This window comes from Eptesicus fuscus, chromosome 11 (genome assembly GCF_027574615.1).
Source record: "Eptesicus fuscus isolate TK198812 chromosome 11, DD_ASM_mEF_20220401, whole genome shotgun sequence".
Lineage (NCBI taxonomy): Eukaryota > Metazoa > Chordata > Mammalia > Chiroptera > Vespertilionidae > Eptesicus > Eptesicus fuscus.
Window position 1 is genome coordinate 64,225,606 of NC_072483.1, and position 12,932 is coordinate 64,238,537.

At 41.9% G+C, this 12,932-nt stretch overlaps 1 protein-coding gene across 2 annotated transcripts in view; it reads right to left on the minus strand.

The window, feature by feature from the left end:
• Positions 1-8,576, minus strand: part of LOC103303198 (nuclear body protein SP140-like protein) — a 68,751-nt gene extending 60,175 nt beyond the window's left edge. For both annotated transcript variants that reach the window (XM_054722783.1, XM_054722782.1), the window contains exon 1: positions 8,481-8,576. In XM_054722783.1, the coding sequence (XP_054578758.1) occupies positions 8,481-8,512 (32 nt within the window). In that variant the 5' untranslated portion in view covers positions 8,513-8,576. The remainder of the gene's footprint in view (positions 1-8,480) is intronic.
• Positions 8,577-12,932: the final 4,356 nt, after the last annotated feature.

Consider the following 12,932-nt stretch of genomic DNA (forward strand, 5'->3'; position numbering starts at 1 on the left):
GGTGAAAGAAATAGACTTACAAGTCTAGGAAGCACACAGAACCCCAAACTAAAGGAATCCAAAGAGGACCACACCAAGACACATCATAATTAAAATGCCAAGAGCAAAAGACAAAGAGAGAGTATTAAAAACAGCAAGAGAAAAACAGTTAGTTACCTAGAAGGGAGCACAGATACGATTTCCAGCTGATTTCTCAACAGAAACTATGCAGGTCAGAAGGGAGTGGCAAGAAATATTCAAATGAAATAAATGTCATAGTAAGTATGAAAAAAAAAAAAGAAATATTCAATGTGATGAATAGCAAGAACCTACAACCAAGATTACTCTACCCAGCAAAGCTATCATTCAGAATTGAAGGTCAGATAAAGAGCTTCACAGATAAGAAAAAGCTAAAGGAGTTCATCACCGCCAAACCAGTATTATATGAAATGCCGAAAGGTATTCTTTAAGAAGAGTAAGAAGAAGAAAAAGGTAAAGATAAAAATTATGAACAACAAATACATATCTATCAACAAGTGAATAAAAAATCTGATGAACACAATAAACTGGTGAACATAATAGAATCAGGGGCATAGAAAGGGAGTGGACTGACAATTCTCAGGGGGAAGGGCTGTGGGGAGTGCAGGAAGAGACTGGACAAAAATTGTGCACCTATGGATGAGGACAGTGAGGGGGTGGTAAGGGCAGAAGGGGGGTGGGAATCGTTGGAGGGGAGCTATGGGGGAAAAAAAGAGGAATAATTGTAATAATCTGAATAATAAAGATTTATTAAATTAAAAAACAATAAAAGTAATAAAAAAAGAGAGATTGTATAAAGAAACTAGAAACACCAATGAGAAAGGATATATGCACCCCTATGTTCATAGCAGCACAATTCACCATAGCTAAGATTTGGAAACAGCCTAAATGCCCATCAGCAGATGAGTGGATTAGAAAACTATGGTACATCTACACAATGGAATACTATGCTGTGGTAAAAAAAAAAAAAAAAGGAATTCTTACCATTTGCAACAGCATGGATGGACCTCGAGAGCATTGAACTAAGCGAAATAAGCCAGGCAATGAAAGAAAAACACCACATGATCTCACTCATTTATGGAAAATAAAGGACATTATAACCTGATGAACAAAAATATAGATACAGATGCAGTAAAGCATTGAACAGACTTTCAAATTACAGTGTGAAGGCTGGGGAGTATTGGGAAGGGGGTGGAAAGTGATCAACAAAGGACTTGTATGCATGCATATAAGCACAACCAATGGACACAAGACAATGGGGGGGGGGTGGGATGAGGGCATGCGACAGGGGGTAAGGGATGCTGTGGGAAGGTCAATGGGGGGAAAAAAGGAGATATATGTACTACTATATGTAATACTTTAAACAATAAAAAAATAAATAAATAAAATGAAAAAAAAGAGATTGTACAAAAATGGAGAAACATAAAAAAGAGCTGTTAGAAATGAAAAATGTGGCAAAAAAGAAAAAATTATCAAAGATTGCCAAGAAAACACAAAAACAGAAAGCTTGTAGAGGATCAACCCAGGAGACCTAATATCCAACTATCAGGAATTCCAAAAAGATAGAAGAGAGAGGCAGAAGGGAAGAAATTATTAAAGAAATATTGAAGGTAAAATTATGTGAATTGAAATGAATCAGTTTCCATTTGAAAGAGCTCTAAAGTATCCAGAATAATGATTAAAACCAACCTTCACACCAGAGCAAATTATCATGAAATCAAGTGATTAAAGAACCAGAAAGTCTCAGAGTCAAAGCAAGTAACATACAAAGAACGAATCAGAATCAGAATGGCAGCAGAGTTCTCATTAGCAATGCTGTAAACTGCAAGACGATAGATTGAATTCATTTCTGGAATAGGCTTTTCCTTACCAAATTTTCATACAAGTGTGAGGTCAAAAATAATCATTTAAAAAAATCCATGAATGATCTTAAAATATATGCATACCTTCTATGATATTATTCAGGAGGCTCTGGATAATGTGCTACTCAAAATGAGGGAGTAAAATAAGAAAGCAGAATACTTATAATCCAAAAAACAGGATGCAACCTGAGGGAGATCAAGCTTCAGAAGGTCAGCCCTGGTGGCCCAAAGCAATCAGAAGTAATTAGATCAGGAGAATAAAGAGTTTCCTTACTTAGAAAATAAACAGAACTGATCAATTATCTAATGTGTCTCACCATACTGAGAAGAGTTTTATAGCTCTGTAGAGTGTTTGGGAAGAATTGGTAATGAGGATATACAAAATCCAAGTATATGTGTGAGTGTGTGTGTGTATGTGTGTGTGTGTGTGTGTGTGTGTGTGTGTGTGTGTGTGTACATTCTTATAAAAGACACAGGAGGATAACATTGGCAAATTGGAGTACATACAATTTTTTAAATGTAATTTTTGAGTAAAGTGGAAGAGTAAAACTAAAGATTAACCATATATATATCCATGTATCTCTATATCTCTATATCTCTATATCTCTATATCTCTATATATAAAATGCTGAGTTACTGACCGTCCATCCATCTGACCGTCTGACTGATCAGCTGGTACATATGAAGCTCACTGGCAATTTGAAAATAAATGTTGACTCGTGCATGCGCGATATTTGTCCCCATCTGACATTGGTCTCCTATTTAAATGAATTCAAAGACAGTTTCCTGTGATGCCAGCATTTGCGATGACTATTAATAAATCACAAGGACAAACTCTAGACAGAGTAGGAATATTTCTACCTGAACCCCTTTTTGGACATGATCAGTTATATATTGCTTTCTCTCGAGTTCGAAGAGCGTGTGATGTTAAAGTTAAAAATGTTAAAGTTCATCACAAGGGAAATTAGTCAAGCACTCTGAAAGTGTTTTTACTCTTAATATGGTATACAGGGAGATATTAGAATAAATTTAATCCATTTATCAGTCTTTGTTTTTTATCAATGTTGTTTTTATATCATGTTTTTTATATCAAGTCTTCGTTGTTATTTATTTATTAATCAATTTATATGTTATTTTCATATACATTTTACTAATTTTCTTTCATCTCTGACACTTATATTATAGAGGAAGAGTGAATAGTGATATTAAAATATTTCTTCTAATTAATTTCCTTTCAATGTGCATGAATCCATGCATTGGGCCACTAGTAATATAATAACTATGTCTGGTGATAGTTGCATACTGAAAATATCAGTGGGAACATTTTGTAAAGTATATGATTGTCTAACTACTATACAGTACATCTGAAACTAATACACAGTAATATTGAATATATATTATAATTTAAAAATTAAAAAAAGTTGCAATTTACAAAACAAATGAACAAAAAAGTCTGTGGTTTAGTTAACACTGATGTACCCATGTTGGCTTTTCAGTTTTGAAAATAATACCATAATAGTGCAAAAGGATAACATCACAGGAAATGAAAGTAGGTGTGCAGTATACAGAAAGTTCTGTAGTAACTTCACATCTTTAATGTAAATATAAAATTATTCCAAAACAATCATTTATTTAAAAAAATGTTTGCAAGTGAGAATAGCAGAAAAAATAGAAAACAGGATGAGAAACACCTCAAACATTGAAAATACCAGATGCCAACTACAAAACTTTAATCTGTGCAAGTTTCCATATTAAAAAAGAAAACCCACAGCAAACATTATCCATAATGGTACAATGAGAAAGGCTTTCCCTTTGGGATTGTGCTTAAGGTACAGATGATTACTATTATTACTCGTATTCACCATAATACTGGAAGTCCTGGCCAACACAGGCAAGAAAAAGAAATAATAAGTGTTCTAGTAAGAATCACATTTGTAGAAACAAAACTGTCATTATAAGGATATTATGTAAATTAATATGTATATATTTCTCCAAAGTCATTAGAATTAGAAAGAATTTGGCAAAATTTTAATTTATTTTTATATATTAATAACAAACAGCTAGAAAGCTCAATTTATTAAATTGTGTAGATTTAATAGCCTAAATATATCAAGTATTTATAATAAATCTAGCAGAAGGAAAAAAATATAAATTTTATCAGAAAATATTTTTAATTAATAGTATACATATGCCATATCAATGAGATAGAATACACAATATTATACAGATGACAAATCTCTTTTAATCAATCCATAGAATCATTACAATCCTAAAAAAAAATCCAAATAAGATTTAGACATGCTGATTTGGAGATGCAAAGGGTCATGAACTTTGAAGAAGGAAAGAGGATGGGGAGATGTACTCTACCAACTGTCAAGAGTTCATGTGGAGCTATGACAGTCCGTGAGGCACAAGGAGAGACACTTGTGGGCCAATGGCAGAGAAGAGAGAGCGCATAACAGACTCTGCTCATGTGGCCCCTGGGTAATGAAAGGGCAGTAGTGCAGAGCAGAGGGGAAAAGGATGGTTAACGCAGATGAGGACAGTGCAAACTGGGGAAGAGGGGAGAGCTGTCTAAGTCAAGCACGACTGAAATGGGCTATAAAACCATGGCAGGCACATGAGAAAGAGAGTGTAGCAATACAAGTGTGGTGATTGGGGAGTGGGGTATTCAGGGATGGTTGGAGGTGAAGAGGACATAGAGGGGATAAATGGTGATGAAAAATAAACAAACAAACAAATAAATAAATAAATAAATAAATAAATAAATCTATATAGATAAAAACCCAGTGGCCATAATGCTGTAATGACCAAAGACTGGCATGGGTGGGCGGGGCCAGGTGATTTCGTGCGCTGGGCTTCTAGTAAATAAATAAATAAATAAATAAATAAATAAATAAATAAATAGAAGGAAAGTGAAGCAACACAGGCACCAAACTGCAGACAGGGTCAATCTGGAGGAATAACCCAAAGGGTGAGGAAGACATCACCAAAGCACTTAATATCACAGAAACAACTAAATAAAGTAACTGTGCACCGATGGGCTGATAAAATAACGTGTGGTTTATAGTCAAGCTTGCATAACGTTAAAAAATAAAATTAGTTCTGTGACCATTAAAAACTAGAGCTTGCAGAGCTATTGAGGGAAATTAAGACACCCCCTCAAAAAAAATCCAACCAACTTAAAAAAATATCCTATTTAATAACAAGGTAATATGCAAATTGATCGAACGGTGGAACGACTGGTTGCTATGACATGCACTGACAACCAGGGGGCAGATGCTCAACGCAGGAGCTGACCCTGGTGGTCAGTCCACTCCCACAGGGTGAGTGCCTCTCAGCCACAAGCCAAGTTCATGGCTGGTGAGTGCAGCGGTGGTGGCAGGAGTCTCTCCCACCTCTGTGGCAGCCCTAAGGAATGCAGAGTCCTGAGGGCTGCAGACTATGAAAGGGTGCAGTCCGGGCTGAGGGACCCCTTCTTCCACCCCTCCCCAGGTGCACAAATGTTGAGCACTGGGCCTCTAGTTAGATATAACAAGAAACAAAAAAATAACTAAAAATTAAATAACTCTTATAGAAGAAACGTTTGAGACAACAGAAAGTAAAGAGAGAAAGAGAAGATTTATTAGGAACAGGTAAAGCTGTGAAGGCTAAAGTTGCACCAATGGAAGAATAGTTTTGTCCCAAAATTAAATAAGAATACATTTTTGAAGATAGTAGAGAAAAAACTTTCACTGAAGTAAAGATAGAGTTGACTCTGCCACCTTAAGAACATGAGAACTATGGTTGAAGATGGTGTGCATGGAATTCACCAGTAACTTTCAGCATCACTTCTATTTATTCATAACTAGTAGCCCTGCGTATGAATCCGTGCGCCAGTAGCTTTCTGTGGGGCCTGGCTGCTCTGCACCTGCTACCTAGAGGCTGTCCACGGCCCAGAGGCCCATCCATGGCCGGGCGCAGAACACTTGTCTCGTAGCCGCTCACGCTCTCAGCAGCAACACTCCCTCCTCCCCCGGGGACTCTGGGGAACTCCGGTGGGGCTGAGAGGACTGGGCACTGCCATCTTGTGGCTATGAGCACTGCCATCTTTATGATGGAGTGACAGTTAATTTGCATATTACCCTTTTATTAGATAGGATAACCAGGGTGTATTTATCTTATAAAAAACAATATTATAATAAGTCTTCAAATTTCAAGCTTTATAAGTAGAAGTCACCATAAACAAAATTAAAGAAAAGGAAAGTAAATTTGTAACTTTCATAATATTTAACAAACCCTCCCTTATCATCAAAGAAAGGACAATCTCTTCAACTAATAGCACTGGCAATAAATAAGCCAGCAACTCACATAAGAGGCAATTTAAATGAACAATAGACACAAAACACCTCCACCTCCCATGTAATCAGAAAATGCAAATTAACTAAATGAATCTGTGAAAATGGGTGTTGGGAGATGATTCATTTCATTCGCTATTGCTAGCAGAATATATTGGTTTAGTTCCTTAGAAAGGCAGCTTGGCAGAATATGTAAATACATAAGTATTAGTATTCTTTGCCTCAACAATTTGATTTTTTGGTTAGTGACACAGACAAATTCATATATCTATAATAATAAAAGGGTAATATGCTAATTAGACCAGACATCATTCCAGACGTCATTCCAGACGTCCTTCCAGACAAAGCCAGGGCCTGAGGGAAGCCCGGGTCTCAGGTGCCAGAAGCCTGTGCCAGCAGGGCACCTGAGGGAAGGAAGGCCCATTCTTGCACGAATTTTGTACATTGGGCCTCTAGTGTATATACACGCAAAAAAGAGAAATACATAATTGCTGTTATAACAGCATGTTGAAATGACCTAAGTATCTGTCAATGGAAGAGAATGGTTTAAAAATTATGCATATTACTGTGGAAAACAGTATGGAGTTTCTTAAAAAAATTAAAAATGGGACTCCCATTTGACCCAGTAATCCCACTTAGGAATATAGCTTAAGAAATCGGAAACACCAATTAGAAAGGACATATGCACCCCTTTGTTCACAGCTGCACAATTTACAATAGCTAAGATTTGGAAACAGCCTAAGTGTCCATCAGCAGATAAGTGGGTTAAAAAACTGTGGTACATGTACATAATGGAATACTATGCTGCTATAAAAAAGAAAGAATTCTTATCACTCGAAATAGCATGGATGGAACTGGAGAGCATTATGCTAAGCGAAATAAGACAGTTGGAGAAAGATAAACATCACAGGATTTCACTCATACGTTGAAATAATGAACAACATAAACTGATGAACAAAAATAGCTCCAGAGACAGAGAAGCATTGAACAGAAAAGCATCAAACTTCAGAGGGAAGGCAGGGGAGGGAGGCCGGGCATACGAGATCAACTAAACAACTTGTATGCATGCATATAAGCATAACCAACGGACATAGACACTAGGGGGGTAAGGATGTGTGTGGGGGGTGGGCGTGGCTGGGGAGAGGTTAATGGGGGAAAAAGGAGACATATGTAATACTATATGTAATACTTTAAACAATAAAGAATTTAAAAAATTAAAAAATAAAACTTATTTAAAAAAATTAGGGCATATTGATTCCATGGAGTAGTATGCAGCTTTAAAAAAGAAGGAGGAGATCTGTATGTTCATTCACGTGAAAAAATCTTTAATGTTTTCACTACTAAAATAACAATGCAAAATAGCATATATAATATAATCCTCTTTGTTAAAAAACAAAACACAAATTATGTATTTAGGAAAATCAGTTATATGTGTAAACACAGAGAAAGAGACATGGAATTCTGTGCCCACAACACTCAAAAGACAGGGACTGACAGCTTTAGGCAGGTGGCAAGTGAAGGGGACTTTCCCCTCTACACACTTACATGTCATTTGAAATTTTATGAGCAAGAATGTAAAATGTAATTCTTTTCTATTAAAAAAAGGTTAAACATATTAAGTAATGTTATTTCTGACCCATTAATAGAGAAAAAGATAGGATTTCTGGCCTTTGCCTTGTCAGAGGTATAACCCATTACAGAGCAGAAATTGAAAGTACAGATGAAAATATTCAGCCTGCACTAGTCTTTCATGTCTTGGCCCTTTCTTTTTCTTTTACTCCCTTAGATCAAGATCCCTGGAGGGAGAGTCCAGAGCCCCAGCCAGAGATGGGAATAGGCCTGGCACTGACCCGTCCTTAGCTCAGGTATGAGACCAAGGCACCCAGAATTTTATATTTTCTAAAGTACCCTGTTTGAAAAAACCTGAAGGCAGAGGGGTCCGGAGGGAAACGAGAGGGTTCAGAGTTCATGAGAAAATAACAAATTGCATCAGAAAGGACAGTCGAGTCCAGATGGCCCACAGCTGAGCAGTAGCTGTAAGACAAGAGTCCTGTGAGTTGTGGCAGCTGCACTCATACCAGCAGCTGTCCCTTTGCAGTTAAAACTTTGATTCCTTCACTAGTATTCCTGCATTTCATTACATTGCACGTCAGTGTTCTTGTAAAGCAAGATGAGGTCAAGGTTTAGAGGAGTGTCCAATGACACACACTAAAGCAGCAGTACAACCTGAGAGAAAGTTAAAGGAAGGGAGACAGAGACTGACCTGGTGCTGAGGTCTGTGCCCTCACTGGCCATCGTCTTGCCCTGGGCCCTTTCTGGGCCTGGAGCCTTCCTGTGTCCCCAGCCTGTGTCTAGTGTGGCTGCCCAGCCCTGAGCAGGAAGTGTGTACTATCAATCACCCGGGGAGAGCTCCTCCCCAACAGGGAAATTAGAAGTGAAACTAACTTTCTGAGTGTTTTCAGACATGCCTCCCTCCTTCTGCAGCCCCACAGTAGTTCTCAGCCATCAGGACATGTAGCAGCAGGAATGGAGGACAAAAAGGGACAGTCAGGACCAGGAGGCAAGGGGAGGAGGACCCATGGGGAGGGGCAGGGCCAGCCCCCAGGAGTGTTCTTGTTTGAGCACTGACTCCAAAAACAGGAAAATAGCCTAGCTACAGTGCCTGGAAACCTGGAGAACAGGAGAGGTAGTGACTGAAAAGGGATAGGGGGCAGAGAACACAACCAGGGACTGGCTTCCTTAGCTTTACCAGGAGGAGCTTCCATTCAGACCACACTAGTGGGCTGAGTCTCCAGCCTGGGAGACCCTGTGGGGACAGGGTTTGTTTCAAAGAGCAGGCAGAGAGTCCTGGACCCAAGAATTTAGGGGCAGGAGGAATCGGAGGGAACAGCATCAGCAGCCACTGGCCCAGAGGATGAAGACCTGGCACCTCTGCGGATGCAGAAATGGAGAGGAGGGACATCTGGGACCCAAGTGGGAGCACTCAGGCCCCACACCAATGTCCCTTTCTGGGAGGTGGACCATCAGTCAGCAGGACTCCTGGCCCCCCTGCCCTCCCTTCTTCCTGGGGAGACTCTGAGGCTGGGAGTTCTGTGAAGGTGAGTCTGCTCCTTGGTGCGTCTCCCTGGGCTCATCCCACTGGAGGGGCCAGGGCTCTGTGCTCCTCTGAGCTCCCGTGCACAGGGACAGTGGTCTGGGGTGTGGGGAATGTGTGTGGTTGATTGGAACAGCCTTGGGCCTTGTGGATAAGCCCAGTTCTGGGGTTCAGATTGATGAATTATTTTTTGACACACATCCAAACCATGTCCCCAGCTTTTATGAAGGAAGAAAGCTGGTATTTTGCTCCCCATCTGTCTCATGCTTTTGTCTGTCAGTTGGTTTGGAATTCAGGTGGAAAGGCATGCATTTTGGCGAAGCGGTGGGGGGTATGAACACCTTGAAAGGAGTCAAGCACCTGGGTGTATGTCTTGCTCCCTGAGTTCTTGTCCACTTGTGCCCTAGATGGGTAAAGAGGTGGGCAGTCATACCCCCAGCAATTGCATGTTTGTGTAGATTTGATGGCACACAAGTCTACAATATTTGAGCCTTTAGGCACTGGGATGCTGTGGAGCCCCCTTCTCCCACTTAGTAGAATCTTAGTGACTGGGTTCAGCTGTGGACTCCTGAGTCTTCCTACAAAACTGGTAAGAATCCAGATTGGGAGAGTGGCCTTTTCTAGGAACTTATCAGCACCACCACCCAGATAGGCCTTTGACACTGCCGGTGACCCAGCAGTCACTACAGCCAAAATCCTGCTGCCCTACCTGCAGACCTGTGGACCCTGGGACCTCCACCTCCAAAGGGGCACCAATCCAGCAGCAGTAAGTGCAACTTCCCCCCTCCACAGTGGCAGAACTCTGGACACCACATTCACGCGTTTCCAGTGTGCAGGCTTCCAGGGCACACCACTCCGTAGGCAGTGCCTGGAAGCCACTGGGAGCCCCTGCTGGGTGTGATTTTGTATAGACAAGGGTATGCTGCCCTGCAGTAGAAATTCTGAATTCCCTCTTCCTGAATAACTGCCCAGAGACACCCCAGCTGCGTAACTTCAATGCCAGGGCCCCTCAGAGTGTGTCAGAGCTCTGCACCAGCAAATGCACCACCACAGTTACACATTTCCAATGAGAAGGCACCCTGAGCCCATCTATCCACAAGGCACTAGTGGGAGCTGCTGTGAGTTCTTGCTGGGTGTGATCTTAGACAAAGAGGGACGCACTCCTCCTGGCAATAGAAATTCTGAATTCACTCACCTGGATACCTGCCCACAGACACTCTAGCTGTGTAACTTTAGAGCCAGGGCCCTTCAGAGTGCGTGAGAGCTCTGCTCTGGCAAATGCAATGCCCAGTAGCACATTTCCTACGGGCAGGCACCCTGAGCCCATCTATCCACAGGGTGCTCTGGGGAGCTGCTGTGAGTCCCTGCTGGGTGTGATTCTTTACAGACAAGGGCGTGCTGCCCCGCAGTAAAAATTCTGAATTCCCTCTTCCTGAATAACATCCCACAGACACCCCAGCTGCATAACTTCAACACCAGGGCCCCTCAGAGTGCGTCAGAGCTATGTGCCAGCAAACGCACTGCCACAGTCATGCATTTCCAACAGGAAGGCACGCTGAGCCCATCTATCCACAGGGCGCTCGTGGGAGCTGCTGTGAGTCTTTGCTGGGTGTGATCTTGGACAAACAGAGACACACTCCCCCACAGCAGTAGAAATTCTGAATTCACTCATCCTGGATACCTGCCCACAGATGCCTCAATTATGCAGCTTCAGTGCCACGGCTCTTGAAGTGCTTCAGTGCCCCTCGCTGGCAAATGCACCGCGGGTGCCCCTGTGAGCCACCACTGAGAGCGTGCACCTATCCACCACAGGTGCAGCAGCAAAAGCTGAGTCTGCCCACCCCACAACTACAGAACTCTGGACACCACAGTCACGCCTTTCCAGAGCGCAGGCCTCCTGAGCCTCACCCCAACAGACGGTTCCCCACTGTGCACACACAATTTCAATCAAGGGCGCAAGACAGCTAAAATTGAGACACCCGCCCCCGCCCCCCTCCCACATGGCTACTGACTTTTAGACACCACAGTTGTACCTTTCCAGCTTGCAGGCCTACATCAAGAGAACCCAAATAGCTCAAGTAGGGAGCTACACTAGATTACCAAGCCCAGGAGACCTGAGAGATCACACCAGTAACACCATCCCCAAAAGAACCTGGGTAGCAAAGCAATTGGACCTACAATTAAAACATTACAGCAAAACATAGGGAAGACAAAAAAGCAATCCTCAAAGGAAAGAAAAAGAGGAATCACCAGAAAGGGAGTTAAATGAAATTGAGGCTAGCAAAATATCAGAGAAAGAATTCAGAGTAATGGTTATAAGGATGCGACTGTGGGTTGGGACAGGCCATGTGGCCTTGTCCAGCCTCCTTCCTCTTTGGCCTGACGAGGGGTGTTTCTCATGCATAGCCCTAGACCTTCTGAATGTGACCTTGATAGGATTACTGTGCTCCCCTATAGTCTCCTCCTCTTCTGCACACCTTAACTTAACCTCACTCCTTAACCTCTTCAGCTGGGTAGCCCTTTCCTCCCAGACTTGACTCCAGCCACGTCTGCACTTCCCTCAATTGGTCGTGCATGGTATTACTGCCTCCTTAGAACTGCTTCTGGTTGCCTGTTTAGAGAAACCAAAACTAACAATCCCTTATCTCTCAAGATTGTTGGACCACTGGTGGTCCATGAGGTCTGAAGGGGTCACCATGATTAGTAATGGATGAAGGGGGAACATGTTATCCCTGTTCTCTCAAGTTCTAAGCCCTCTAAATTAGCAATAGAAGCACCATTATTTCTATCTAAATAAAGGTGAGATGACGTATGGATTTGATTTTGAGATAATGTTGATATTTGGCAGTTCATGAGCACAAAAACCAGCTTATGACTGGACAGAGAAGTCTGAGTTTAAAATTGAGGGGGGTCCTGAAACTGTGGCCCCTCCCACCCCCTCAAAGACCCTCTGTTTCCCAGAGAGGTTCATTCTGTACTGAAGCTCCACAGTGACCTTGCCTTCTTCACCTTCCTGGAGACAGAACTATTCAAACCTACTCCTCCTTGGCTTGAGACTGGCATTCCTAGGGTGCACACAAAAGAATCATCCTGACATCCCTCCCAGGCATGTTAATTTTACTAGATGGTGAGCAATGTGGAGCAATTAAAATTATTAAACAAGTTAAAAAATGAATGACATAGAGTGAATGATGAAGAGAAAATGTGAGATTTCAAGGAAGTTTTGGAGTTTCATATCTGCCATGCCCCAACCCCTGTCTCCCTGGGGGATTGTCTTCACCTTCCTCCACCATTAGGGTTCTCTGCCTCCTGGAGGATCTGAACCTCAATGTCTTAGCCTCACCCAACTCTTATTGACTCAGATGCCCAACGGCTTGACTAAAAAATCAGGTTGACCTTTTACAGGGTTCATGACATTTAATCCTGGGACTCCTGGTGGAATCTTGCTGCCTTCACTGGGACCAGGCATTTCCACATCAGACTTGCCTCATAAGAAAAAAGCAAGGCTGTAGGTGTCAGTTCTGCCCTCAGGAAGGGGGGAGGAATGTTTCTTGGGAGTTACCTTGACTTGGCATCTCCCAGCGAGTCCCGGAGTGTTAGCTGGGCTGGGCACCACAAGAA